This window comes from Geotrypetes seraphini, chromosome 2, assembly GCF_902459505.1.
Source record: "Geotrypetes seraphini chromosome 2, aGeoSer1.1, whole genome shotgun sequence".
NCBI classification, from domain to species: Eukaryota; Metazoa; Chordata; class Amphibia; order Gymnophiona; family Dermophiidae; genus Geotrypetes; species Geotrypetes seraphini.
This window is the reverse complement of record NC_047085.1, coordinates 523016351-523044259: the sequence shown is the minus strand read 5'-3', so window position 1 is coordinate 523044259 and position 27909 is coordinate 523016351. Positions and strand designations below refer to the sequence as shown.

Sequence of the window (27909 nt, the reverse complement as noted above, 5' to 3'; positions counted from 1 at the left end):
TCAAAAAACTCAAAAAAATTTTCAAAAAAATTTTTAAAAAATCTCTAAAAACTCAAAAAAATCAAAAAAATCAAAAAATCTTTAAACATACGAAATGATAAAATGAAACAAAACATGAACAACGATTAAATGCAGTCACAAAGAAAGCTTGGTTGTTCACATTTTCATTTAGTTTTTATTTCATTTTTATTTTATCTCATTTCATCACTGGTTTTTGGGTTTTTGCTGGTGAGTTGTCATCAGCTCTCAGCTGTCAACTCTTTCTCTGATGTACTTCCGGTAGTGACGTTTCTACCGGAGGTATTTAAATTTCAAAAGTTCAGAGCCGCCCCATGTAAGCCATCTCCTTTGGACTCAACAGAAGCGGTTGTTTCCGCTCTTCTAAGGTACAAGGTAGTTTTTAAATACTAAGAAGTTAAAACATAATGAGAAACTGTTTAAGTTCCTTTTGTTTTGCAGACTGATCGGTCGGGTCACACCCTGATGCAGCTAGTCGGTGAAACGCTGGCCTCCGTCGGTGTGCCGATCAGTTTAAGATAAGTGGCTTTATTCCTCTATCTTTATCATTACACAAGTGAAGCATAAGTTCTTTGCTCGCACTATTCATTTTTGAAGGTTTTGCCTGTGAGGTTACCATCTAACCACCTTGAATTCCACGTTTTGTGGTGGTGGGAGGGCCTTTTCTGAGGCTTTTTCCTTCTTTTTGATTGAATAGCGAGGTGACACCTGCTTCACTGTGTTTCAGCAAAACGTTATCTTTTAATGTCCTAACAACAAAGCAGTCGACAATTGAAAGTGTTGGTTCACATATGCTAGGTACGCCACTGAACAGATGCACCCAAATTTAAAAATTATTCTGGCTTCGAATGGAACCTGATATAAAAGGAACTTACATGGTCATATATTTTTAGACCAAAAATCAAGCGAACAGTGGCATTTTGAACTAATCGCAGACTTGGTGCAATCTTGTGGATTAAAGGATATATGGCGAATCCTAAATTACAATACTCGGGAGTTTTCCTTTTATTCCCATGTTCCTAAATCTTTTTCATTTATAGATTATGTGTTTGTGTCTGATTCATTTGTAAAACAGGTTATAAGGGCCACCATTGATCCAATCATTCTAACACAGGGGTGCCCAATAGGTCGATCGTGATCGACCGGTAGCTCGCCAAGGCAAAATGAGTCGATCACCCAGGACTCACTTTGCCTTGGCGATCTATCGGGCCGATCAGTCTTCCTCTCCCCGACATCAATTCTGCCGTCGGAGAGGAAGTTCGGGCCAGCCAATCGCTGCCTGGCTGGGCGGAACTTCCTCTCCGACGGCAGAATTGACGTCGGGGAGAGGAATGCTGGTCGGCCCGAAGCTAGGAGAGCATGGGGCGGCGTCAGCGTCGGCTTTGGGGCATGTTATCCATTGGTGGCAGGTTGGGTCCTGTTCCCCAATGGCAGCGGCAGTGACAGTGGCTTGGGGAAGGGCAGGGAGAAAGAAAGAAAGGGGGCAGGCAGGGAGACAGAAGGAAAGAAGAGAAACAGAAAAAAAAGAAAGGGGGCATGAAGAGAGAAAGAATGAAAGGTCAGGGAGAGAGGAAGAAAAAGTTGGGGGAGGGAATGAGGTGTGGAGGAGAGGAAGCATACAGGCTGAAAGAAAGATTGGATGCACAGTCAGAAGAAGAAAGTACAACAAGAGACTCATGAAATCACCAGACAAGGTAGGAAAAATGATTTTATTTTAAATTTAGTGATCAAAATGTGTCTGAATTTATATCTTCTGTCTATATTTTACAATATGGTCCCCTTTTACTAAACCGCAATAGTGGTTTTTAGCGCAGGGAGCCTATGAGCGTCGAGAGCAGCGCTGGGCATTCAGCGCAGCTCCCTGCGCTAAAAACTGCTATTATGGTTTAGTAAAAAGGGAGGGGGTGGGTTTTGTCTATTTTTGTATGATTGTTACTGAGGTAACAATGCATAGAGTCATCTGCCATGACCTCTTTGAAAAAACCCCGGAATAGGAATCATAATTAACAATTCTATGCGTACAGTGTGCGTTGTGATTTTTAAAAAATTTTATTGTTGGAAGATCATTTTGACTTGGTCATTTTAAAAGTAGCTCGCGAGTCAAAAAAGTGTGGGCACCCCTGTTCTAACAGATCATGGCGGAGTGTGGATTGAATTTAGAGTTGAAGAACAAGAATATAATAGACCTGACTGGAGGTTCGATAATGCACTGCTTGCAGATTCTGATTTTAGGGAGGAATCTCAATGAAAAATGAACAAATATTTTCAAATTAATGATTCCAGGGAAGTTTCATTAGAAACATTATGGGATGCTTTCAAAGCTACCATGAGAGGGCAAATTATTTCATATTCAGCAAATGCTAGGAAAAAACTTAAAATTTTTTAAATTTGGAACAAAATATTAAAGTTTTGGAAGCTCAATTGGCCTTAAAATGGGAGCAAAATACTTTCCAGGCCCTCTTAAAAGCTAAATATAAATATAATGAAATTTCCTCTCAAATGGCTAGAAAAGAGATGTTTTCTCAACAAGCTCGAATAAAGCGGGGAGAATATTGGCTAATTATCTTAAAGCTAAAAAAATGAAAAGTTAAAATTGAAAATATTTTAAAACAATTTTGGAGCTATTATGTCTTTGTATTCTTCTGTGCTTTATTCAAATAAAGAAAAGGATGGATTAGAGTTTTTAAAATGAATTAAGGGATCTCAAATTCCTCAGCATATACAAAAAACCCTTATTGCGCCTATATTAATGAAGGAATTACAAATAGCATTGAAGTCCCTTAGAGTTGGATCCGGTTTCACTGTAGAGTTCTATAAGGCATTTCAAAGTACCCTATTACCTCATTTATTAAATTGATATCAGGCTCAACTGACTAAAGGCAGAATCTTTGACTATAGTTTTGCCGAAGCCAAATAAAGACCTTTGTTGGTTTCAAATTACAGGCCTATTTCTCTGATTGATGTAGATGGAAAACTTTTGGCTAAGTTATTGGCTTTACGCTTGGCCAAGGCTCTCCCTTATATCATTGGTATGCACCAAACGGGGTTCGTTGCTCAAAGACAATCTTCAAACAACAGTAGATTGGCTTTTCATATGTTAAATTTGACGAAAGTCATGGATGATCCGGCCTTCTCTGTGTCGTTGGCCTTTGATCCTGTTGAATGGACCTTCATGTATCAAGCAGTGGATTGGTTTGGTATTGGTTCCGGATTTATTCAAATGATTCAAACCTTCTGCCAGATTGTACATTAATAATAATTTTTCTGAACGTTTTTGTCTGAAGAGGGGAGTCCGTTATCTCCTTTGCTTTTTGACATTGTTATTGGCTATTCAGCAGGCAAAGGAGATACAGGGTATTCCTTATGCAGGTCGGGAATATAAAGTCTCTGCGTATGCAGATGATATTTTGCTTCATTTGAGGAATCCTGAATCTACTATTCCGCATTTACTGGATCTGATTGATAGATTGGGAAAATTCTCTGGTTACAAAATAAACTGGAGCAAATCAGAGGTTCTTCCACTAAATGTATATTGTACAAAAGGATTATTTGATACATTCCCTTTTCTTTGGAAGGAAGAGGGTATAAAATATTTAGGTATTTGAATAAAAAGTGCACTGGAAGAAACTATGAAAGTAAATGAAAAATCTTTATTGCTAAAGGTCACGGAAATGTGTGAACAATGGAACCCCTTACATCTGTTTTGGTGGGGGAGAGTCCAAACAGTTAAGATGATGATTCTGCCTGTGGTTTGCTACCAAATGGGGATGTTGCCAGTGTTTTTTCACGGGTCCTTTTACAAAAAGTTAAATAGTGTTCTCCCTAAATTTATTTGGCTGGGGAATGCGGTGAAAATTGCTTTAGTATCTCTACAAAAGACAACTGAGGAGGGTGGGGTAAATTTTCCCAATTCTTATAAGTACCATCAGGCCTATATTATGGGTCAGGGTATGTATTGGGTCCTCCCTGAGCTCATGGAAAATCTTCCAGATTGGTTAAGGTTGGAATGGCAGCTCAGGTTTCCACTGAGATTAAGTCATGTTCTGAGTATCAAGTTTCCAAGATTATATAAGGACACTAGAATTTTACTAGATACGTGGCAGACATTGAAATATGTAAATAATTTGACACCTATTCCAATACTTATGTTCAAATGATTTTTATTGTTCCAACAGAAAACAAACAATACAATCAGTAACTTATTCCAAGAAAGAACAATGCAACATCTCCCCCCCCCCCCCCCGGAGTCCAATGCCATAACAAAAATTGAGAGTCCGAAATCTTCCTAAATATTTAAGAGTCTACTACGGGCATGTGGAGTGAGATCCTGCCAGAAACATTCCCAGGTCTGGCGAAATCTACGACCCGGACCACGATCCAGGTCTCCCACCTGTCTCCGCTCTAGCGTTGCGTGGATTATCATCAGGGATCTCCATTGAGCATAAGTCGGGGGAGTAGTAGACAGCCAGTTGGTGAGAATAGCTTTCTTCCCCATCAAGAGAACTCTGGCTATAAATGCGGACATAAATGCCTGGCAATATTGTAAAATCCAAATAATGCTCTCGGTTGGGAAGCCAACGCCTCCCCCAAAGCAGCGTAACATATTGTCCCAGGTGATTCCAAAACTGGAAAATTTTTATTCCAATACTTAAATCCAGCTGTCAGTCCCTCTGGCTAAACTCCAAGATTCAAATAGGTATTTAAGGTCATCTGGAAGCATCGGATGAAGGCAGGCATACGCACTTTGACATCATTCTCATACCCACCACTCAAGGGTACTCATCGCAAAAAGCTTTATGATAGCCTCCTGGCAACACATGCAGCAAAACTCGAACCTTCCATCACCAGATTGTTAACCACAACACCCGACCACAAGACATTCCGTAAAGAAATCAAAACACTGCTGTTCAAAACATCTTCCGATGTTATTAAGTCTTTACCATCATTCTGTTATTAAGTCTATATCCTCAATCTGTATTCTCTATTGTCCTGTACCCTCCTGGAAATGTCCAGTTCTCTTCTTATGTAATCCGCTTTGAACCGCAAGGTACAAGCGGAATAAAAATCACTAATGTAATGTAATGTAATGTAATGATGTGATATCAGATGGTCAGCTGCTTGAATTTTCACGATTGCAACACAAATTTGGTCTTAATAAATCTCAAAGTTACAGATGGTTTCAGTTGAAGCAGGCCATTCAGGAGGGGTTCCCTAGATGGAAAAATCCTACAAATCAATATAGCTTGCCGATATTATGTTTTCAGGTAGACTTTCTGGGGCACCAGGCCACTCAGTCGTATAAATTAATATCTGAATTTTTGAATAAGAAACAAAAAACTGGTCTTCGCGACATTTGGAGCAATGAGATAAAGCATCAGATTATTGCATCTCAATGGCCACGAGGCCACGAATTTGGACTTGGAGGATGAGATGTACGGTGTCAGCATCTATGAGGCAAACTTGATTTTTCTTATTACATGGAGCTTTCTGGACCCCTGTTCATTTACATAAATTAGATAGTTCCAAGTCTAATAGATACTGGCACTGTCATTTTGAAGCTGGGACTTTGGAACATTTGTTGTCCCTTGATACTGCAGTTTTGGAGGTCTATTTGGGACCAAGTAAATAATATGTGGGAGAATCCAGTGGCTTTATCTTATGATACTATTTTATTTGCTACTCTTATGAGAGCTAAAAGTCAATTATCTGTGAAAAATAACGAGTTACTTTTTGTAATGACAGGGGTTGCCATGCAGCTTATTTTAAGAAATTGGAAAAACTGGGATAGGTTGAACTAGACATTCTGGTGGGAATCCTGTGTTATACTTATAAAATGGAACGTTGCATGGCCATACAACAGGGACGTTGTAAGAATTTTATGGCTAAATAGCGTAAAGAGGAATAATTAATTTAATTTTATAGTCAAGAAAACATACACATCCTAGGGGGAGGAAGGGAATAGAATTGGAATTGATTCAAGGATTTCATGAATAATTTATTGACGGTTTTATTATATTTGTATATTAGCTGGGAGGGTGGGGAAAATTTCATTATACAGTAGTATTTGTAAGTTTTCTTGCGCTTATTATGTAATGTGCAAATATGTGAATCATTTATTGCGCATTTGTAGTGTGAAAAATCAATAAATAATTTTTTTTAAAAAGAAAATTATTCGGGATGATATTGGGAGCCAGAATAGTTACCTGATAATATATAGATCAGTCTAACAGTTGTGTTCTGGATCAGCTACAGTTTGTGGATAAGAATGGTGTTAATTCCAAGGTAGGCGGAGTTGCAATAGTCCAGTTGAGGTAAGACCATCATCTGAACGATCATAGTAAAGAGCAGGACTTGGGTGTGATTGTAGGTGATGATCTTAAGGTGGCCAAACAGGTTGAAAAGATGATGGTGAAAGCTAGAAGGATGCTAGGTTGCATAGGGAGAGGTATGGCCAGTAGGAAAAAGGAGGAATTGATGTCCCTGTATAAGACTTTAGTGAGACCTCATTTAGAATATTGTGTACAATTCTGGAGGCCGCACCTTCAAAAAGATATAAAAAGGATTGAGTCAGTCCAGAGGAAGTCTACTAAAATGGTATGTGGTCTTTATCATAAGGCATATGGGCACAGACTTAAAGATCTCACTCTGTATACTTTGGAGGAAAGACGGGAGAGGGGAGATATGATAGAGACATTTAATCCAATCCAGTCCTTAGCTTTATATATCGGGCCTTTCCCAAAACGGACTCAATCCAGTTCACAAAGTTAACTCAAAGGGTAAGAGAAAATAATTAAATACCTACGTGATGTAAATCCACATGAGGCGAGTCTCTTTCATTTGGAAGCTCTGGAATGAGATGGCATAGGATGAAGTTAAGAGGTGGCAGGCTCTGGAGTAATCAGAGGAAATACTTTTTTACGGAATGGGTGGTAGATGCGTGGAACAGACTCTCGGAAGAAGTGGTAGAGACAGACATTGTGTCTGAATTCAAGAAGGTGTGCAATAGACACATGGGATCTCTTAAAGAGAGGAAGATGGAATTGTTACTGCGGATGGGCAGACTGAATGGGCCATTTGGTCTTTATCTGCAATCATGTTTCTATGTTTCCTCAGTAAGAAAGAGACCTCTTTTATGGCAACAGAAATGAACTCTGTCTAGCATCTTCATCTCACTCCTGTCTGGATTATCTGATGTACTATCAATGTTCACTTTTCAGTAAAGCATTTATCATACTAAGAATATGAAAATGACTTCACTTCAGTGTGAATTTTCTGATGTGTTTTGAGGTTACTCATCTGAGTAAAGCTTTTACCACACTCAGTACATGTAAATGGTTTCACTCCAGTGTGAATTCTCTGGTGTGCTCTATGGTGTGTTGCAAGTTTTGCTTTATCAGTAAAACTTTTAGCACATTCAGTACATGTATATGGTTTCATTCCAGTGTGAATTCTCTGGTGTGCTCTAAGGTGTGTTGCAAGTTTTGCTTTATCAGTAAAACTTTTAGCACATTCAGTACATGTATATGGTTTCATTCCAGTGTGAATTCTCTGGTGTCTTATGAGGTTACTCATCTGATTAAAGCTTTTACCACACTCAGTACATGTAAATGGTTTCACTCCAGTGTGAATTCTCTGGTGTCCTGTGAGTTTTGTCTTATCACGAAAGCTTTTACCACAATTAGTACATGTAAATCGTTTCACTCCAGTGTGAATTATCTTGTGTTTTCTCATTGTTGCCTTCTCAAGAAAGCTTTTACCACACTCAGTACATGTAAATGGCTTCACTCCTGTGTGAATTCTCTGGTGTATTGTGAGGGTTCCCTTCACACAAAAGCTTTTATCACATTCAGTACATGGATATGGTTTTACTAAAGTGTAAATGCTCTTATGTCTTGACAGTAATGTCCTAACACAAAATCTTTTATCACACTCAGAACATGTAAATGGTTTCACTCCAGTGTGAATTCTCTGGTGTCCTGTGAGTTTTGTCTTATCACGAAAGCTTTTACCACACTCAGTACATGTAAATGGCTTCACTCCTGTATGAATTCTTTGATGTATTTTCAGTGCATTCTTTCCATGAAAGCTTTTACCACACCCAGTACATGTAAATCGTTTCTCTCCACTGTGAATTCTCTGGTGTGCTATGAGTGTTCGCTTATCACAAAAGCTTTTACCACACTCGGTACATATACATGGTCTCACTCCAGTGTGGATACTCTGATGTATTGTCAGGCTTCCCTTCTGACTAAAGCTTTTACCACACTCAGTACATGTAAATGGCTTCACTCCTGTATGAATTCTCTGGTGTATTGTCAGTGATTTCTTCAGAGAAAAGCTTTTACCACACTCAGAACATGTAAATCGTTTCACTCCAGTTTGAATTCTCTGGTGTTCTGTGAGTGTTGTCTTATCACGAAAGCTTTTACCACACTCAGTACATGTAAATGGATTCACACCTGTGTGAATACTCTGGTGAGATTTCTCTTCTCACGAAAGCTTCTACCTCACTCAGTACATGTAAATGGTTTTACTCCAGTGTGAATTCTCTGGTGGTTTTTGAGGTTACTTATATGAGTAAAACTTTTACCACACTCAGTACATGCAAATGGTTTAACTCCAGTGTGAATTCTCTGGTGTATTTTAAGGTGTTGTGTACGATTAAAGCATTTATAGCACTCGGGACATGTAAATGGTTTCTCTCCTGTATGGATTCTTTGGTGTATTGTGAGTGTTTTTTTATAACTAAAAGTTTTACCACACTCAGTACATGTAAATGGTTTCACTCCAGTGTGAATTCTCTGGTGTGCCATGAGTGTTCGCTTATCACAAAAGCTTTTACCACACTCAGTACATGTAAATTGTTTCACTCCAGTATGAATTCTCTGGTGCTTTTTGAGGTTACTTATACGAGTAAAACTTTTACCACACTCAGTACATGTAAATGGTTTCTCTCCACTGTGAATTCTCTGGTGTGCTATGAGTGTTTGCTTATCACAAAAGCTTTTACCACACTCAGTACATGTAAATTGTTTCACTCCAGTATGAATTCTCTGGTGCTTTTTGAGGTTACTTATACGAGTAAAACTTTTACCACATTCAGAACATGTAAATCGTTTCACTCCAGTGTGAATTCTCTGGTGTGCTATGAGTGCTCGCTTATCACAAAAGCTTTTACCACACTCAGTACATGTAAATGGTTTCTCTCCACTCTGACTTCTCTGGTGCTTTTTGAGGTTACTTATACGAGTAAAACATTTACCACACTCAGTACATGTAAATGGTTTCACTCCAGTGTGAATTCTCTGGTGTGCTATGAGTGCTCGCTTATCACAAAAGCTTTTACCACACTCAGTACATGTAAATGGTTTCTCTCCACTGTGACTTCTCTGGTGTGCTATGAGTGTTCGCTTATCACAACAACTTTTACCACACTCAGTACATCTAAATGGTTTCTCTCCAGTGTGAATTCTCTGGTGTGCTATGAGTGTTCGCTTATCACAAAAGCTTTTACCACACTCAGTACATGTAAATGGCTTCACTCCTGTATGAATTCTCTGGTGTATTGTCAGTGATTTCTTCAGAGAAAAGCTTTTACCACACTCAGTACATGTAAATGGTTTCACTCCAGTGTGAATTCTCTGGTGTGCTATGAGTGTTCTCTTATCACAAAAGCTTTTACCACACTCAGTACATGTAAATGGTTTCTCTCCAGTGTGAATACTCTGGTGTGCTATGAGTGTTCGCTTATCACAAAAGCTTTTACCACACTCAGTACATGTAAATGGTTTAACTCCAGTGTGAATTCTTTTGTGTCTTCTCAGTGTTTTCTTATCATGAAAACTTTTACCACACTCAGTACATGTATATGGTTTCACTCCAGTGTGGATTCTATGGTGTATTGTGAGTTCGCTCTTATAAATAAAGCTTTTACCACACTCAGTACATGTAAATGGCTTCACACCTGTACGGATTATCAGGTGAATTTGGAGATGTGACTTAGTTCTGAAGCTTTTACCACACTCAGAACAGGAAAATGGCTTCACTCCTGTGTGAATTCTCTGGTGTATTTTTAGGCTTACCTTATCTCTGTAGCTTTTTCCACACTCAGAACATGAAAATGGCTTCACACCTGTGTGAATTCTCTGGTGTGCTGTGAATGATTTCTTATAACGGAAGCTTTTACCACACTCATAACATGAAAATGGCTTCACTTCTGTGTGGATGGTCTGGTGTATTTTTAGGCTTACCTTATTTCTGAAGCTTTTACTACACTCAGAACAGGAAAATGGCTTCACTCCTGTATGGATGATCTGGTGTGCTGTGAGGCTCCCCTTCTGATTAAAGCTTTTTCCACACTCAGAACATGAAAATGGCTTCACTCCTGTGTGGATTCTCTGGTGTATTGTGAATGATTTCTTATAAGAGAAGCTTTTACCACACTCAGAACATGAAAATGGCTTTTGTCCTGTGTGAATTCTCTGGTGTATTTTTAGGCTTACCTTATGTCTGTAGCTTTTTCCACACTCAGAACATGAAAATGGCTTCACACCTGTGTGAATTCTCTGGTGTGCTGTGAATGATTTCTTATAACGGAAGCTTTTACCACACTCATAACATGAAAATGGCTTCACTTCTGTGTGAATGGTCTGGTGTGCTGTGAGGCTCCCCTTCTGATTAAAGCTTTTTCCACACTCAGAACATGAAAATGGCTTCACACCTGTGTGAATTCTCTGGTGTATTGTGAGTGGGCTCTTATAAAGAAAGCTTTTACCACACTCAGTACATGTAAATGGTTTCTCTCCACTGTGACTTCTCTGGTGTGCTATGAGTGTTCGCTTATCACAACAGCTTTTACCACACTCAGTACATGTAAATGGTTTCTCTCCAGTGTGAATTCTCTGGTGTGCTATGAGTGTTCGCTTATCACAAAAGCTTTTACCACACTCAGTACATGTAAATGGTTTAACTCCAGTGTGAATTCTCTGGTGTGTTCTAAGGTGTTCTGTACGATTAAAGCATTTATAGCACTCAGTACATGTAAATGGCTTTGTTCCCCTGGGGATTTTTTCTGCTGTTCTGTGGTTTCCTTTGCAAGAAGTGCTTTTACCACTGACAGCACAAGTATATAATCTCCCATTTTTCTCCATTTCCTGATATTCTGCGATATTTGCCATTCTGTAAATTATTTCTTCAGATTTACAAGTGATTGATACCTCACCAGTTTCAGTCTTTTTATGATCTGTAAATGCTTCTCCTTGACTGAAGCTTTTCTCACATTCGGTATTTAAAACTGATCTTTCTCCTGGGTGAAATTTTGTTTTTCTTGTGAAGCTCTCGTCCTGGTTTATATTTTTTTTACAACCAAGATATGAAGATGTTCTCTTGTCAGTATTGGTTTTCTGGTATTTTGTAATGTTTCCTGTATTGATAAAGTTTTCCCCATCTTTGATACTTGTACACATTCTAGTTCCTTCATTATTTTTCTCAATTTGCACTAGCTTTTTCTTTTCACTCTCAGAACATGTAAAATGTGTCTCTTTTAAGCAGGTTTTCTGTTCTCCCTTTTGACTGGAGGTTTCCCCACAGTCCGTACATGTAGATGATCTCTCTTCAGTATCAGATCTCTGATGTGGTTTCAGAATTGAACGATCGCTGAGGAATATCTCACATATATCACAAGGACATCTTTGATCTCTCATCTGGTCCGTCTGGTCTTCCTCTGTCTGTGTGATCTTGAGCAGAGCTGACTCTCCTGGTAAATATTTTGGATTTTGATTTTTTTCCTTCTCTCCCCAGTTCATTTTCTCTGCTTCTGATAACATCTTTACTCCTTCAGGCTTCTCACTGAGCTTCCAGTGATTATTTTTAGGGTCATTTTTTCCTAAATCAAAAAATATATTATTGTAGGAGTAAAACCTTTGAACAAGTTCAGTAATACAAAACCCCTTTGTAAATTTACCACCCACTCACTGCTCAGAAAACAACATTTCCAAGCTGATCAGTACCAGAGATGCAAATAAGAGTGTGTGATCATATTCAAGTCAATATTTAAAAGTGCTTTTTTGGTCTTTCCACATAGGTATAAGAAAATCCATGCTGAGTCCAGCCCAAGCTCCATCAAGTCCAGCATCCTGTGTCCAACCGTAGCCCCTCCGGTCACAAGTGCCAGGCAGATCCATAGAGCAAATCCAGTTCCTGAGATGAGCAATGGCTCTCCTAAGTCGATCTGACTAAAAATCTTTTTATGGACTTTTCCTCCAGAAACTTGTTCTAACCTTTTTTGAACCCCTCTTTCTATATATTTTCTTTTTATTTATCAAATTTTTCATACAATTCTTCAAGAACAGTAAAGGATAAAGATATACATCAAAAGGAAAAAAAGAAAAGATATCCTAAGTCTCTAATATAAATCTTTCTAGCCCACATTAATTTGGGGGGAGCCACCATAAGATCAAATACAATTAAAGGAAATAAGATATCAATCTTGAGAAAAGATTCAACTATAATTATAAATAAAAATCCAACTTAAGAAAACAGAAATCTTCCCCCAAGTTATATCATTTTAGTTTTTTGCTTCTTATTTTCAGATTCCTTTTAAAGATCAGTGAATAACTAGTTTACTTTGGGGTCCTTTTATCAAGCTTTGGTAGGGATTTAAGACGCAATGGGGGTTAGCGCATGATGAAATGTCCGACACGCTAACCCCACTAGTGCGGCTTGATAAAAGGACCCCTTTATCTTTCTCTTGTTCACGAAAACTTAACAATTGCTGAGCTGTGTGGGGTCCCAAAAAGTAAATTCCTTCTCTTGTATTTTGATTATACACTTACAAGGAAATTTTAGGAAAAAAACTAGCGGCCTGAGCTAAAACCCTAAGTTTTAAGGGAAGAAATTCCTTCCTTCGCATTTGGGTAGCTCTAGCCACATCTGGGAATATCAACACAGTATCACCACAGAATTTTGTTGTTTTGATTTTGAAATATAATTTCAGGAGTAAATTTTTATCTAATTCATCAAAAGAGTAACCCTAGTTTTAATGACATCTTGGGAATCTTCCAGGAAGTGAGTTAAATCGAACTCAGCAGAAACTAAAAGTTTCCCTGATCTGATTTTACTTTTTTTTTCTGTGGTATATTATAACAATTTTGTATAGAAAAGTTTCTGAATTTGTTAAACCTAATATCTTTTTCAAATATTTTTGTAATAAAATCTCTGGAGATATCGAGTGCGTCATGGGAAAATTAACAAATCGGAGATTTCTTGAGCGTGACAAATTCTCCATAATTTCCAGTTTTGAATGAATTACACAGACATCCTTAACCGCAGAGGTCGATGTCCGTGTTTCAACCAACATTAATCTTTTATCTACCAAGTCTCCAACTTCTTTCCAACTTTGACTGAGAAATCTGAGGAGTGTTTAACAACTGATCTTAATAAGCTTTCCACAAATCCTTCAAGGTAATATCCTTTGGTTCCTCTGAGGTTTACCGATTATCATCCCTTGAATCCAATAAAGTTAATGCTTTAGGTAATGACATATGTTGTAATTTGGATAAAGTTATTGACTTTCGGGGTTCCTCAGAAGTTTCGCTAGGGGTTACTATAGGCTCCCCATCATCGGATAATGGTGGAAGGGGTGGAGTCCTTTCAAGGGGACTTAAAGATGCACCCGGAACGGAAGCATACTCTTGGTTAACTTGTGAGGGAGTCACTGGTATTAAGTGGTGGTCCACAGGGACGGCTGCGGCAGGGGTGGAGCTTTTGGGTTTAGCTTTTCCTTTACCCATCAATATATTCACACCAAAATTTTTTGGATCTTACCCAAAGATGGTCTACCCTCTCAACACCTCCTGACTCCTCGTGGCTCCCAAGGGGCAGGGCGTGCCCCTTAGGGCATGCCCTGCAGTCACGACTTGCAGCTGCAGCAATTTTTCACACAAAGGGGGGGACCCCGATGACGTCATTGGAAGTTTTGGTGTAAATGTAAAACAGTGTTTGACAGTTGAAAATTGCCGGTTATGGGGTGGAATCCTCCTAGTCTTCTTTAATATCAGCTGATTGGAGGAAAATCGGGCATGAGGGAACGCCCCGTAATGTGAGCGGCTTGACGTTGAAGTTACGTAAGGTGGGGTTATGTGATACAATGCCAGGAGCTCATGAGAAGAGAGGGGAACTGGAATTGTGTACTGAAGAATGGCCTGCAGTGACGTTTTTTGGGGGAAAAAAAACAAACTGACATTTTATTCACTACTTTTATTTTAAGTTTTATTTTAAGTTGATTATTTATATAAAGTGTCTATTTAGAGGTTGAAAGATAAATTTTATGGGTCAAAACTAATGGATTTATTATTGTTTATGAGTTCATGTTCAATTCTCTGAAGTTAATAGATAAAATAATATCATATTCTATATTATATTATTTTATTGAATTGTTAAACTGAGGCTCAGGTTAGAAAATGTATTAATGTCTATAATTAGTTTCTATTATGGGCAGAATTGAATTCTGTAATATTCGGGAAGGTAAAGGGGGGATATGATTTTAAAGTAAGGAATGTGAGTATCTTATTTCCAATAATATTGTTTAGAGCAGTGTTTTTCAACCTTTTTTGGGCAAAGGCACACTTGTTTCATGAAAAAAATCACGAGGCACACCACCATTAGAAAATGTTAAAAAATTTAACTCTCTGCCTATATTGACTATATATAAAGTAATTCTCTTGAATAGGAATCAAATAAACACAAAGAAAGTATTTTATAATTACTTTATTACGAAATAAAAATTATAAAATACTTTATTCAGTGCGAAACCTGGGCCTGTTTGGCTGAACACAAAGCTGATATTCTGGCTGGAATCGAAGAAAGACACACACGTAGCTCTTCGTCAACAGCTCTCAGTCTCTCTCTGTATTTGGTTTTTATAGCATACAAAAATAGACAAATATACCCTCCATCCTTTTTATTAAACCACAATAGCAGTTTTTAGCGCAGGGAGCTGCGCTGAATGCCCAGCACTGCTCTTGACGCTCATAGGCTCCCTGCGCTAAAAACCACTATTGCGGTTTAGTAAAAGGGGACCATATTGTAAAATATAGACAGCAGATATAAATTCAGAACTGTGCATAGTAAGTGAAGGAAAGTTTTCATCTCTGGGAATTTACCCAGTTAACTATTAAGTTATTTGGGCAAATTCCTTTGAAAACTGTGGTAATACTGCCTCCACTTTGCTAAATTTAAAATAAAATCATTTTTCCTACCTTGTCTGGTGATTTCTGGTTGCACTTTCTTCTTCTGACTGTGCATCCAATCTTTCTTCCCTTCTATCAGCCTGTATGCTTTCTCTCCTCCACACCTCATTCCCTCCCCCAACTTTTTCTTCCTCTCTCCCTGACCTTTCTTTCTTTTTTTCTGTTTCTCTTCTTTCCTTCTGTTTCCCTGCCTGCCCCCTTTCTTTCTTTCTCCCTGCCGTTGCCCAAGCCACTGCCACTGCCGCTGCCATCGGGGAACAGGACCCACCAATGGATAACAGGCCCCAAAGCCGACGCCGACGCATGCTCTCCCTGACGTCAATTCTACAATCGGAGAGGAAGTTCCGCCCAGCCAGGCAGCGATTGGCTGGCCCGAACTTCCTCTCCGACTGCAGAATTGACGTCGGGGAGAAGACTTATCGTCTCGATAGATTAGATCGCCAAGACAAAGTGAGTCCTGGGTGATCGACTCACTTTACCTTGGCGAGCTACTGGCGCCCCTGCCTCGGGCCCCCTGTCAGCTCCGGGCCCGGCGGCCCTGCGGCACACCAGGCAACATCTCGCGGCACACTAGTGTGCCGTGGAACAGCGGTTGAAAAACACTGGTTTAGAGGGTATTGCTTTGATTCTGATGATCATATTATAATTAAAGGAACTTGATAGGGGACTAATTTTAGTCATTAGATATAAATTTTTGAGATGGGTTCAAGATAGAGAATTTGTTAGACATAAGCTGGAAATATAATATTAGTACTGTTTGTAATTGGATTTATGAGTTTATATTGAAGTGTTATATTAATATATGAATTCATATCATTTATCATATTAATGGATATGGATTCAAAAATAAAAAGGGGAGTAATTTATTTCAAACACTACTGTTCTGAGGATATTGAGAGTGTGATAATGGAGTCTAAGGTGGAAATTATTATGAGAATATTTAGTATCTTGGGATGGGTTTAGGATAAAGGTTTTGTCAGATATTTAATGCTTTTAAATGGAGTGCGGATATAAAAGGGTAAAGGTCATCTTTAAGGATAAATTCCTTTTGAGAACGACAGGAGTTGCTGTTCAACTAATTTTGAGAAATTGGAAAAACTGGGAATCTTTATGGCATATTTTTAAAATGGAACGGATGTTGGCTGTACAGCAAGGGAATTATAAAACATTGAGAAATGATTGTAAGGATTGATCGATACACATCCAGGGGGGAGGGGTACATGAAGATTTTTAAATGGTCATTAGTAGTGGATTATTAATCAGGGGCTGGGAGGGTTAAAATGATTGTTTAGGTATATTTATTAGTTCAAAGTGCTTTATTGTAATATTACATGTGTGTTTAATTGCTTTGCATTACGACTGAAACTCAATAAAGTAGGTGTTCATGAGGTACCTTGTCAAAGGCTTTTTGGAAGTCCAGGTATATGATGTCTATGGGGTCTCCTCTGTCCATCCATTTGTTAATTCCCTTAAAAAAGTACAATAAGTTAGTTAGGCACGATCTCCCCCTGCAGAAACCATGTTGGCTGGTTATCAGAAGTTCGTTTCTTTCAAAATGTTCATCGATGCTTTCTTTTATCAGTGCTTCCGCCTTTTTCCCCGGAACCGAGGTCAGACTCACCGGTCTGTAGTTTCCCAGGTCTCCTCTTGATCCCTTTTTAAAGATGGGCGTAACGTTGGCTATCTTCCAATCCTCCGGGATCACGCCTGTTTTCAGGGATAGGTTGCAAATTTGCCGCAGTAGTTCCGCTATCTCCTCCTTTAGTTCCTTCAGAACCCTTGGTTGGATTCCATCCGGCCCCGGGGATTTGCCAGTTTTTAGTTTTTCTATCTGCCTGCGCACATCTTTAAGACTCACTTCCATGGATGTTAATTTTTCTTCTTGACTTTTCCATTGAAGAATTGCTCAGGTTCCAGTATGTTGGTTGTGTCTTCGTTTGTAAATACAGACGAAAAGAACATGTTAAGCCTTCCCCCTACTTCTTTCTCCTCCATCACCACTCCCTTCCTTTCTCCGTCGTCCAGCGGTCCCACCTCCTCCCTAGTCGGTTGCTTCCCTTTAACATATCTAAAGAACGGTTTGAAATTTCGTGCTTCCTTGGCTAGTCTCTCTTCATACTCTCTTTTGGCTTTTCGAACCACATGGTGACATTCTTTTTGATACTTCCTGTGCTCATTCCAGTTCCCCGCAGTTTTGTCCTTTTTCCATTTCCTGAATGAATTTTTCTTATTGCCTATCGCTTCCTTCACTATTTTAGTTATCCACGCCAGGTCTTTTGTTCGACTCTTTTTGCACCCATTTCTGAATCTGGGGATATACAGATTTTGCGCCTCGCTCACCGTGTCCTTGAAAAAGTCCAGGCATGTTCTACCGTTTGCCATTTTTTTGAAGTTTTCCTAAGTTTTTTCCTTACCATATCCCTCATTGCTTCGTAGTTTCCTTTCCTGAAGTTAAAAGTTGTCGCTATGGTTCTCTTCCCTTTCGGTATTCCTACCTCCACCTTGAACTTGATCATGTTATGATCGCTGTTTCCCAACGGTCCCACTACTTCTACTTCCTTTGCAGGTCCCGCTAACCCATTTGGGATTAGATCTAGAGTGACATTTCCTCTCGTCGGTTCTCTAACAAGCTGCTCCAAGAAGCAATCTTGTATAGCCTCCAGGAATCCTGTCTCCCTAGCGCATTTTGATCTTCCAAGACTCTAGTCTATCCCGGGTTAGTTGAAGTCTCCCATAATAACCGTGTTACCGCATTTGCATTCTCGCTTCATCTCGGCTTCCATTTCTTCATCGATATCTCCGGACTGCCCGGGTGGACGATAGTATAGGCCCATCTTTATTTCAGGACCTTTCCTTCCCGGTATTTTAACCCATAGTGATTCCAGCCTGTTTGTCGTCTCTGCTGTGTCCATTCTTGTCGATTGTATGCTTTCTTTTATGTATAGGGCTATTCCACCTCCTTTTTGCCCTGACCTATCTTGGCGATAAAGCTTGTACCCCGGCAGTGCTGTATTCCATTTGCTTTCCTCATTTCACCATGTTTCAGAGATTCCAATGATGTCTATGTCCTCTGCGTTGGCCATGGCTTCTAATTCCCCCATTTTATTTCTTAGGCTCCTTGAGTTAGTATATATGCAATTCAGATCCTGGAATTTTGTTGTCTTCATTTCCTCTCCCTGTGCTGCTGTCTGTAGTGTCTTCTCTTTTACTACAATCTTTATAACCTGTCCTTCTGGGTTAGTCGACTCCTGTAATTTGTCTCTTGTTTTTTCCCAGCCTTGTTTCCCCTCAGTATCTTCACGGGATACCTTCTTCCGAATCGTCGACGCTTGGTTGACTGTCGGCTTTCCCCTTCCTCTCAGTTTAAAGCCTGTTCTAGTCCTCTCCTGACGCTATTTGCTAGAAGTCTAGTTCCCGCCACGCTCAGGTGTAGTCCATCACTCCTGTAGAGCTTGCTCTTGCTCCAGAACGCTATCCAGTTCCTCACGAAGTGGAATCCTTATTCCTCACTCCATTTCCTCATCCACGCATTTATTGATTGTAGTTCCTCTTGCCTTTTCACATCTGCCCTCGGTACCGGTAGGAACTCTGAGAACGCTATCTTCTGAGTCCTCATCTTCAGCTTTCTTCCCAGAATCTTGAATTGTTCTATCAGCTTGCTTCTTCTGTAGTCTCTCCTGCTGACATCATTCGTCCCGATGTGGATCATTACTGTGGTCTCTTCCGTCTCCGCCCCTTCCAGGATCCTTCCAATGTTGTCCACGATGACCTTTGTTCTCGCTCCCAGGAGGCAGGTCACCAGTCGATCCTCTTTCCCTCCTGCTATGTGGCTGTCCACATGCCTCAGGATCGAGTCCCCTACTAGGATCGCTGACTTTCCCGTCATCAAATTTCGCTTCGGTCTCAAGTCAATGTCCTCGGTGTGCTTCGCTCTTTCTTCTTCTGGGTATCGACAAGCCAATTTCTCCCCCTCATGTGGTATTCCTTTGTGGGTGACTACCCAGGCAAGTGACTATTTAGGAAAATATCTGAGGAACTGAACATCTCTTTTGCGTGTAGAGAACGAACTGACAAATAATAATAATAACTTTATTCTTGTATACCGCATTACCACGGAAGTTCTTTGTGGTTAACAGAAGAAGAGACTGTACATTTACAGCGATGTTACAATTCCGTTAATATTAGATTTACATTTTGGATGATACATATTCGGTCAAGTTACCTTTACATTTTTGACAGTAAATAGGCAAACAGTTCCATCTTCCATCATGACAACACTCTGTGTACAGCCATAAAAACATTATGCGTTTTTTGGACCCAAAATTAATATGACACTGTCTTATTTTGGGGGAAACACGGTATTTTTCTGTTACCACTTGTTTAATGTCTGGAAAGTGTGTGATAAACCAAAAAGGAGAAATTAGGTTCTTACCTGCTAATTTTCTTTCTTTCTGTTAGCCTGTAGACCAGTACAGTTCTTCACTGATGGGTAATATCTCATCATGACCAACAGGTGGAGACTGAGACCAAAATTTGGTATGGTACATAATAGCTGACCCTTCCCTATATACCTCAGTCTGCTGAATAGCCAAGCAGATCCAAGAAAAAAATAACCATAAACAGTAACATTACTCCAAACAGGAGAAACAACTAACCAACAGGAATGATCTTGGAAAATGTATAGGATAGGACCCCTGCAGGAAAGAGTCCCCACAGCTCGCCAGCTACGCCAGCCGAGCTACAGCTGCTGTTCTTTGACTTAGCCCATGAAGCCGCCTGACCCCGAGTGGAATGAGCCTCTTGAGAAATTCCAGAATAGGCTCTTTCTAAAGAAGATACGCAGAAGCAATAGTCTCCTTAATCCATCGTGCAATAGCAGCCTTGGAAGCACCATCCCCCTTATGAGGACCCGCCAAAAGGACAAATAGATGATCCAATTTCCTGAACTACTGGGTCCAATGAACATTAGAGCAAAGGACCCGACTGCACAACTGTTTCTGTTCGAAAGACCCCTCCCAACTACCCAACACCAGGAAGACCACTGACTGATTGACATGAAAAGGAGAGACCACCTTTGGTAGAAAAGAAGGAATAGGACGCAACACCACCCGCTCCCTAGAAAACTCCAGAAAGGGAGACCTACAAGAGAAACCCGGTGAGCAGATGTAATAGCCACCAAAAAGGGTGGGGACACCAGCACAGACAAGACCAGATTAAGATCTCAAGATGGAACAGACGGTCGAACTGGAGGCCTAAGCAACTTGGCCGCCAGCAACACAAGAAAAGCAGACAAGGCCGCAAGCTGAACCTGGAGAGAAGATCAAGCCAGGCTCCTGTCCAGGCCTACTTGCAAGAACTCCAAGAGGTTAGGCAAGGAAGTGCGAAAAGAGACCACTCCACATGCAGCACACCACTCCTCAAAAAGACACCAAACACACAAATAAACCTGAAAAGTGGAGATCACTTTATCTGAATACGCTTTCTTACCTAGGTGCTCCCTTTCAAGAGCCAAGCTGTAAGACAAAATGGAGAAGCAGTGGCAGAGGATCTGAGGCCTGGCCCAGGATCACGAGGCTAGGATGCCGAACAATGTGAAGAAGAACTCTGAATACCAACGGCCATGGAGGAAACACATACAGAAGACCATCCGGTGGCCATGGCTGAACCAGAGCATCTAGCCCCTCAGCCTGACCATCTCTGTCACGACTGAAGTTGCGGGGTGTTTTTCCATTGACACTCATGGCCATCAGGTCCATGAGGGGCTGACCCCCAAGACTGCACTATCAACTGGAAGACCACAGAACTGAGACACCAGTTTCCAGGATCTAGCACCGTGGGACACCGAGATGTCCAGAACTTGAGACTCTGCCCAGACCATGAGCAGAGCCGCCTCCTGTGCCACCAGAGAACTCTTGATGCCCCTCTGACAATTGGCATAGGCCACTGCTGTGGCATTGTCCAAGAGAACCCGGACTGACTTGACCGTCAAGAAGGCCCGGAAGGCTAACACTGCCACACGGATGGCTCTGGTCTCCAGAACATTGATCAACCAAGCCTTCTCTTCCAGGGACCAACTGCCCTGCGCAGAGCCACCCAGACACTGAGCTCCCAAGTCGAGGAGACTGGCGTCCATGAGAAGCACCGTCCACTGGGGCTGATCCAGAGTCACCCTTTGCACTAGATGGGAGATCTGAAGCCACCAACGAAGACTGCAGCGAGCCAACCTCCAGAGAGGAACCGGTAAGTCCAGACTGTGCCTCTATGGCGACCACCTGCTGGTCAACACTCGTGAGGGCGTACTGGAACCACTCCTTTGAGATCTAGCAATCTTTGAAGGGTCTGGCGAAAAACCTCCTTCTTCCATGCCAGTTCCATGCCACGTGAGAAGGAGAAACTAGAAAATGACCAAGCAAGGAGTGGGTGAATTCCAGAGCATAACCATCCCAAATCACCTCCAAGACCCACTGATTGGACATGATCACTGCCCACTGTGGAAAGAACTTGCATTGAGTAGTCATTGAGTGGGACGGGCAGCAGGAGAACCAGCGGAGGGACTCACAGCTCCCCAACGGGCCCCCCCGAAAGGACTGCATGCACTGAAAGAAACAACCCCAGGAAGAATCAGAGGTTGGGAAGGAAGCAGTCCTCCGACCAGGGCGGTATCTGTGGAACTCACGCCACCGGACGAGCATGGACCTCAGGCAGGCGGGTCACTTTAGATTCCGTCAGAGTCTGAAACAACTTATCCAAATCCTCTCCAAACAAAAAGGAACCCCAAAAGGAAATTTGTGAGTTTAGTCTTGGACGCTGTATCCGCTGCCCAAGCACAAAGCTACAAGGTATGACGTGTGGCGACACCGAAAGACATGGATTTGCCAGACATCCGCAACAAGTCATAGAGGGCGTCCGAGAGGTAAGTGGCAGCCATCTCAATCTTAGCCACTTCCTGATCTACCAAGGACCAGTCATCAGACTCACGGTCAAGGATACGCTCGGCCCACCGAAACATGGCCCGAGCCACCAGACCACCACAAATGGCTACCAGGACACCCAAGGCAGAGACATCAAAATTCTGCTTTAGGAGGGTCTCCAACTTACGCTCCTCAGAGTCCCATAAGGCAAAAAAGCACAGTTACTTACCGTAACAGGTGTTATCCAGGGACAGCAGGCATATATTCTCACATGTGGGGTGACGTCATCTACGGAGCCCCGATGCGGAAGCATTTTCAAGCAAACTTGATTGAAGATTTAAGTTTGCTCTACTGCTCCACGCATGCGTGCCTTCCTGCTCCACTAGGGGATGCATCCCCTCGTGGTCTCCAGTTCACTTAACTAGCCAAGAAGCCAACCTCGGGGAGGTGGGCGGGTTGTGAGAATATATGCCTGCTGTCCCTGGATAACACCTGTTACGGTAAGTAACTGTGCTTTATCCCAGGACAAGCAGGCATGATATTCTCACATGTGGGTGACCTCCAAGCTAACTGACCAGGGATGGAGGGAGGTTGGCAATTCAAGCAAATAGATTTCGCAATACCAATTGGCCGAACCGGCCATCGCTTCTGGACAGGGAGTCCAGACAGTAGTGGGAGGTGAAGGTATGAACCGAAGACCATGTGGCAGCCTTGCAGATTTCCTCAATAGGTGTGGACCTGAGGAACGCTACGGAGGCTGCCATCGCTCGGACTTTGTGTCCCATTACTCGACCATGCAGTGCGAGACCAGTCTGAGCGTAGCAAAAGGAGATGCAATCGGCCAACCAGTTGGACAAGGTGCGTTTGGAAACTGGGTGGCCTAACCGGTTTGGGTCGAAGGACAGAAACAGTTGTGGGACTTTCCGGTGTGGCTGAGTGTGTTGGAGGTAAAAGGCCAACGCTCTTTTGCAGTCAAGAGTGTGGAGCGCCACTTCTCCGGGGTGAGAGTGGGGCTTGGGAAAAAACACGGGTAAGATGATGGACTGATTGATATGGAAATCAGACACTACTTTAGGTAGGAACTTTGGATGGGTGCGGAGTACCACCTTGTCGTGATGGAATACCGTGAAGGGTGGGTCCGCTACCAGCGCTTGTAGCTCACTAACCCGCCGTGCGGAGGTGAGCGCGAGTAAGAAAATTACCTTCCAAGTGAGGAATTTTGGATGGCATTTGTCTAGTGGCTCAAATGGAGGTTTCATTAGTTGAGCCAGAACCACGTTAAGGTCCCAAACCACCGGGGGAGGTTTGAGAGGGGGGTGGACGTTCAGCAGACCCTTCATGAAGCGAGTGACTAAGGGATGGAGCGAGAGGGCTTTCCCTTCCAGGGGCTGATGAAAGGCCGCAATCGCACTGAGGTGTACTCGAATGGAGTTGGTCTTTAGGCCGGAATGAGATAGTTGAAGTAGATAGTCAAGGACCAGGGGGACGGGGACCGACACCGGGTCCTGGCTGTGGGAGGAGCACCAGGTTGAGAATCTGGTCCACTTTTGGGAGTAGCAGGTTCTCGTCGAGGTTTTTCTGGAGGCCTCCAATATCTCCTTGACTGATTGAGACATGGGGAGAGCAGTCAGGGGGAGAGAAACCAAGCATTCAGATAAAGAGACTGAAGATTGGGATGTAACAGTGAACCCTGACCCTGTGACAGTAGAGAGGGAAACAGAGGCAGAGGCAGTGGATCTCTGACACTGAGTTGAAGTAGCAGGGAAAACCACGGCTGGCGTGGCCAGCGAGGGGCAATCAGGATCAGGGTGGCTTGTACTGTTTTCAGGTGGACAAGCGTCCGCAGTATCAGAGGAAACGGCGGGAACGCGTATAGGAACCTTCCCTCCCAGTCGAGGAGGAAGGCGTCGGCCTCGAGCCGGTCCGGGGAGTATATCCGGGAGCAGAAGAGAGGCAGCTTGTGATTGTGAGGGGACGCGAACAGGTCTATTTGAGGTGTCCCCCACCGTTCGAACACTCCTCGCAGGGTCTGAGAGTGTAGTGACCACTCGTGTGGCTGGAGGAGGCGGCTGAGTCTGTCCGCCAGACAGCTTTGTTCTCCTTGTATGTACACCGCTCGAAGGAAGGTGTTGTTGGAGATTGCCCATTTCCAGAGGCGCAGGGCTTCCCGACAAAGGGGCCAAGACCCTGTCCCCCCTTGTTTGTTTACGTAGTACATCGCTACCTGGTTGTCGGTTCGGATGAGAACCACTCGGTCGTGGAGCAGATGTTGGAAGGCTACAGCTGCGAGATAGATGGCCCGAAGCTCTAGCATGTTGATGTGGCAGCGACGGTCTTGTGCTGACCACATTCCTTGGGTGCGTAGGCCGTCCAGATGGGCTCCCCAAGCGTACTCCGACGAGTCCGTGGTGAGTACCTTGCTGTGGGGTGGGGTGAGGAAGAGCAAACCTTTGGAAAGATTTGAAGAGTCGGCCCACCAGCGGAGCGATCGTTGCAATGAAGGAGTCACTGTCACTGAGTGGTCTTTTTTTCTTTTAAAAAAAAAAAAAAAAAATACAGCCACCTCTTACTCACCTTTTGTTTTTCCCTTTTATGTTTTTCCTTCTCTTCTATCAAAATTGTAACTATTTCCCTATTTATCCCCATGTCTTGTATGTTCTACCCTCACATTATTGTGAATTGAGGTTCTTGATTAGTTTGTAAAAGTATGTTTCGTTTCTACACATCATATTTGTTTTTATGTCATTTTTAACATTGTAATTGTTTCAGTTATTAATACATGTTATTTTTATTGTACATCGCCTAGCAAATTATATAGGCGATTCATCAAGACTTAATAAACTTGAAACTTGAAACTTGTCCATTGAGGGATTCTCAGATGGAGGCGGGCGAAGGGTGTGACATGGACGGTGGAGGCCATGTGGCCCAGAAGAGTCATCATCTGTCGAGCTGATACTGAGGTCAGCAGGGAGATCCTTCGGCTCAGACTTACTAACGCCTCCAGGCGCGGAGGGGGGAGGAAGGAACGGAGACGAACCGTGTCCAGCGTGGCCCCGATGAACTGTAGGGACTGCGAGGGGCGTAGTTGAGATTTTGGGAAGTTTATTTCAAACCCCAGACTTTGTAGGTAGGTAATAGTCTGTTGGGTCGCTGAGATAACCCCTTCCCTGGACGGGGCTTTGATTAGCCAGTCGTCCAGGTAGGGGAATACCTGGAGGCCCTGGGAACGTAAGATTGCTGCTACCACCATGAGGCACTTGGTGAAGACCCGAGGTGATGATGCTAGTCCGAAGGGGAGGACTCGGTATTGTAGGTGCCAGTCCCCTACTTGGAAGCGCAAGAACTTGCGGTGAGCGGGGTGCACTGGGACATGTGTGTACGCCTCCTTGAGATCGAGGGAGCAGAGCCAGTTGCCCTCGTCGATCAGGGGGTAAAGTGTTGGTAGTGAGAGCATCCGAAACTTTTCCCGTACCAGGAATTTGTTGAGGCGTCTCAAGTCTATATTGGGCGTAGGTCTCCCGTTTTTTTCGGTACCAGGAAGTAGCGGGAGTAGAAGCCCTTCCCCCGTTGGTCGGGGGGAACCTTCTCCACTGCTCTCAGGCGAAGCAGGTCTCGAGCTTCGGAGAGGAGTAGGGGTAGCTGAGTCCGGTTGGGAGGGCAATTCCTTGGGGGGTTGTCCGGAGGAATGGCCCGAAAGTTGAGAGAGTACCCTGATGAGATCACGCCAAGGAACCATGCATCCGACGTGATTTGTTCCCAGTGAGGGTAAAAAGCTTTGAGTCGACCCCCGATGGGAAGGCGGCCTGGGACTATGGCGGAGGGGGCCCGCCCCCTTCCGCGTGTCCCGTCAAAAGGACGGGGATGGTTTGGTGGTCGCGGGCGGTTGGGACTTGGGCATGGCCCTGTGGTGGGCTTGCGGACGTCTGGGTGGGGGCCGCGAGAAAGCAGGGGTGGACTTTTGTGGGTAGCGGCGCGGAGGGGCCCTGTATGGCCTGGACGCTGGCGGTTTGGGCTTTTGCCGGACAAGGGAGGCAAACGAGCGTTCATGTTCGGAGAGGCGTTTTGTCGCCGCCTCGATAGTGTCATCGAACAATTCCTTTCCCACGCAGGGGAGGTTAGCCAACCGGTCCTGTAAGTTGGGGTCCATGTCGACCAGGCGCAGCCAGCCTAGTCGGCGCATGGCGATAGCGAAGGCTGCTTCTCTGGAGGAGAGTTCGAAGCCATCGTAGGCCGCGTGGAATAGATGAAGGCGCAGGTTGGAGAGGGACTCTAAGAGCAGGCCGAACGTTCCTTGCCGGGAGGCCGGTAGGTCAGTCTCAAAGGCTCTCAATAGTCCAATGAGGTGTTTGAGGTATGATGTGAAGGTGAAAGTGTAGCTTTGCACCCTAGAGGCCATCATTGCGTTTTGGTATAGTCTCCTGCCGAACTTATCCAGGGTTCGGCCTTCTCGGCCTGGGGGGACCGCTGCTGAGACCCGGGACGGGTGAGCCTTTTTCAAGGAGGATTCTACTAGCAGCGATTGGTGGGAGAGCTGTGGTTGCTCGAATCCCGGGTAAGGTACTGTGCGGTACTTGGCCTCCATTTTGGAGGGTACGGCCGTGACCATGTAGGGGGTCTCCATATCGGGACCAACGACACCGCCAGGAGCACCCCGAACAACATACCTGAAGACTTCAGGGCCCTGGGTGAGAAGATGAGGAGGATGGATGCGCAGGTGGTGTTCTCCTCGATCCTCCCAGTAAGGGGCAAGGGCAGTGCCAGGGAGGATCGCATTCAGAGAGCCAACGACTGGCTGCAGGGATGGTGCAGGGAGATGAACTTCGGGTTCCTACATCATGGAGAAGCATTGCAAGGACTACAGGGACAAGACGGGTTGCACCTGACCAGAAGAGGGAAGAACGTCCTTGGACACCGTCTAGCCCGCCTACTTCACAGGGCTTTAAACTAGGTAAGTTGGGGGAGGGTATGGGCACATACAACCAACCTGACGAGCTAAATTGTCAATTCTTTTTTGAGGCTGAGGTAAATGGTCACCGAAATTCTAGGTCAGGGGAGAGCATACACAATTTCGAGTCTGGGGTAGGTTTACATTATAATTCTGGGCCACATTGTAATTCTGGGTCTAGAGGATATACACATTGTACTTCTGGATCTAGGAAGAGTACACATTGCAATTCTGGGTCAGGGGAGAGTTTACATGGTAATTCCAGGACTATGGGCAGTACACATTGTAATCCTGGGTCCAGAGGGGGTACACACATTGCATATTGTACCAAAGGAGTTCAAGTAGCCCACGCGGGAACACCCCCACAGGATACACACCCTTCCATATTTGGGATAGGTACACACTGTAACTCTGGATCTGGGGAGTCCGGGTTAAGTACACGATATAGTTCTGAGTCTAGGGAGAATACAAATTATGAGCATAATGATAATAGTGTCCAAGTAGCTCAAGCGAGAAGTAACAAAAACACATGGAGGGCTATGTACGTTAATGCACACAGTCTGGGTAACAAGATCCTGGAACTGGAAACAGAAATAAAGAATGCCGACCTGGATGTGGTGGCAATATCTGAGACCTGGTTCACGGACACCCATGGGTGGGACATGGTCATACCGGGTTACAACTTGCTTCGCCGGGACAGGGAGGGCAGAATGGGAGGAGGTGTAGCATTATATACAAAAGATGACATTAAGGTCACAAGAATCGCAGACGTCCAGTACACTGGGGA

General features: G+C 43.2%; 2 protein-coding genes across 13 annotated transcripts in view; one reads left to right on the top strand and one right to left on the bottom strand.

The window, feature by feature from the left end:
* LOC117354716 (zinc finger protein 721-like) overlaps nt 1–27909 on the top strand; it is a 375536-nt gene that overhangs the window by 206192 nt on the left and 141435 nt on the right. The gene's annotated exons all lie outside the window — the stretch shown is intronic.
* LOC117354717 (zinc finger protein 850-like) overlaps nt 7227–27909 on the bottom strand; it is a 948741-nt gene continuing 928058 nt past the window's right edge. For 10 of the 12 annotated variants that reach the window (XM_033932623.1, XM_033932624.1, XM_033932619.1 and 7 more), the window contains exons 5-6: nt 9295–11902; nt 7227–8041 (exon numbers count right to left, since the gene is read on the bottom strand). In XM_033932623.1, coding sequence (XP_033788514.1) covers nt 7252–8041; nt 9295–11902 — 3398 coding nt within the window. In that variant the 3' untranslated portion in view covers nt 7227–7251. The remainder of the gene's footprint in view (nt 8042–9294; nt 11903–27909) is intronic. The other 2 variants (XM_033932621.1, XM_033932630.1) reach the window with 2 other exon arrangements.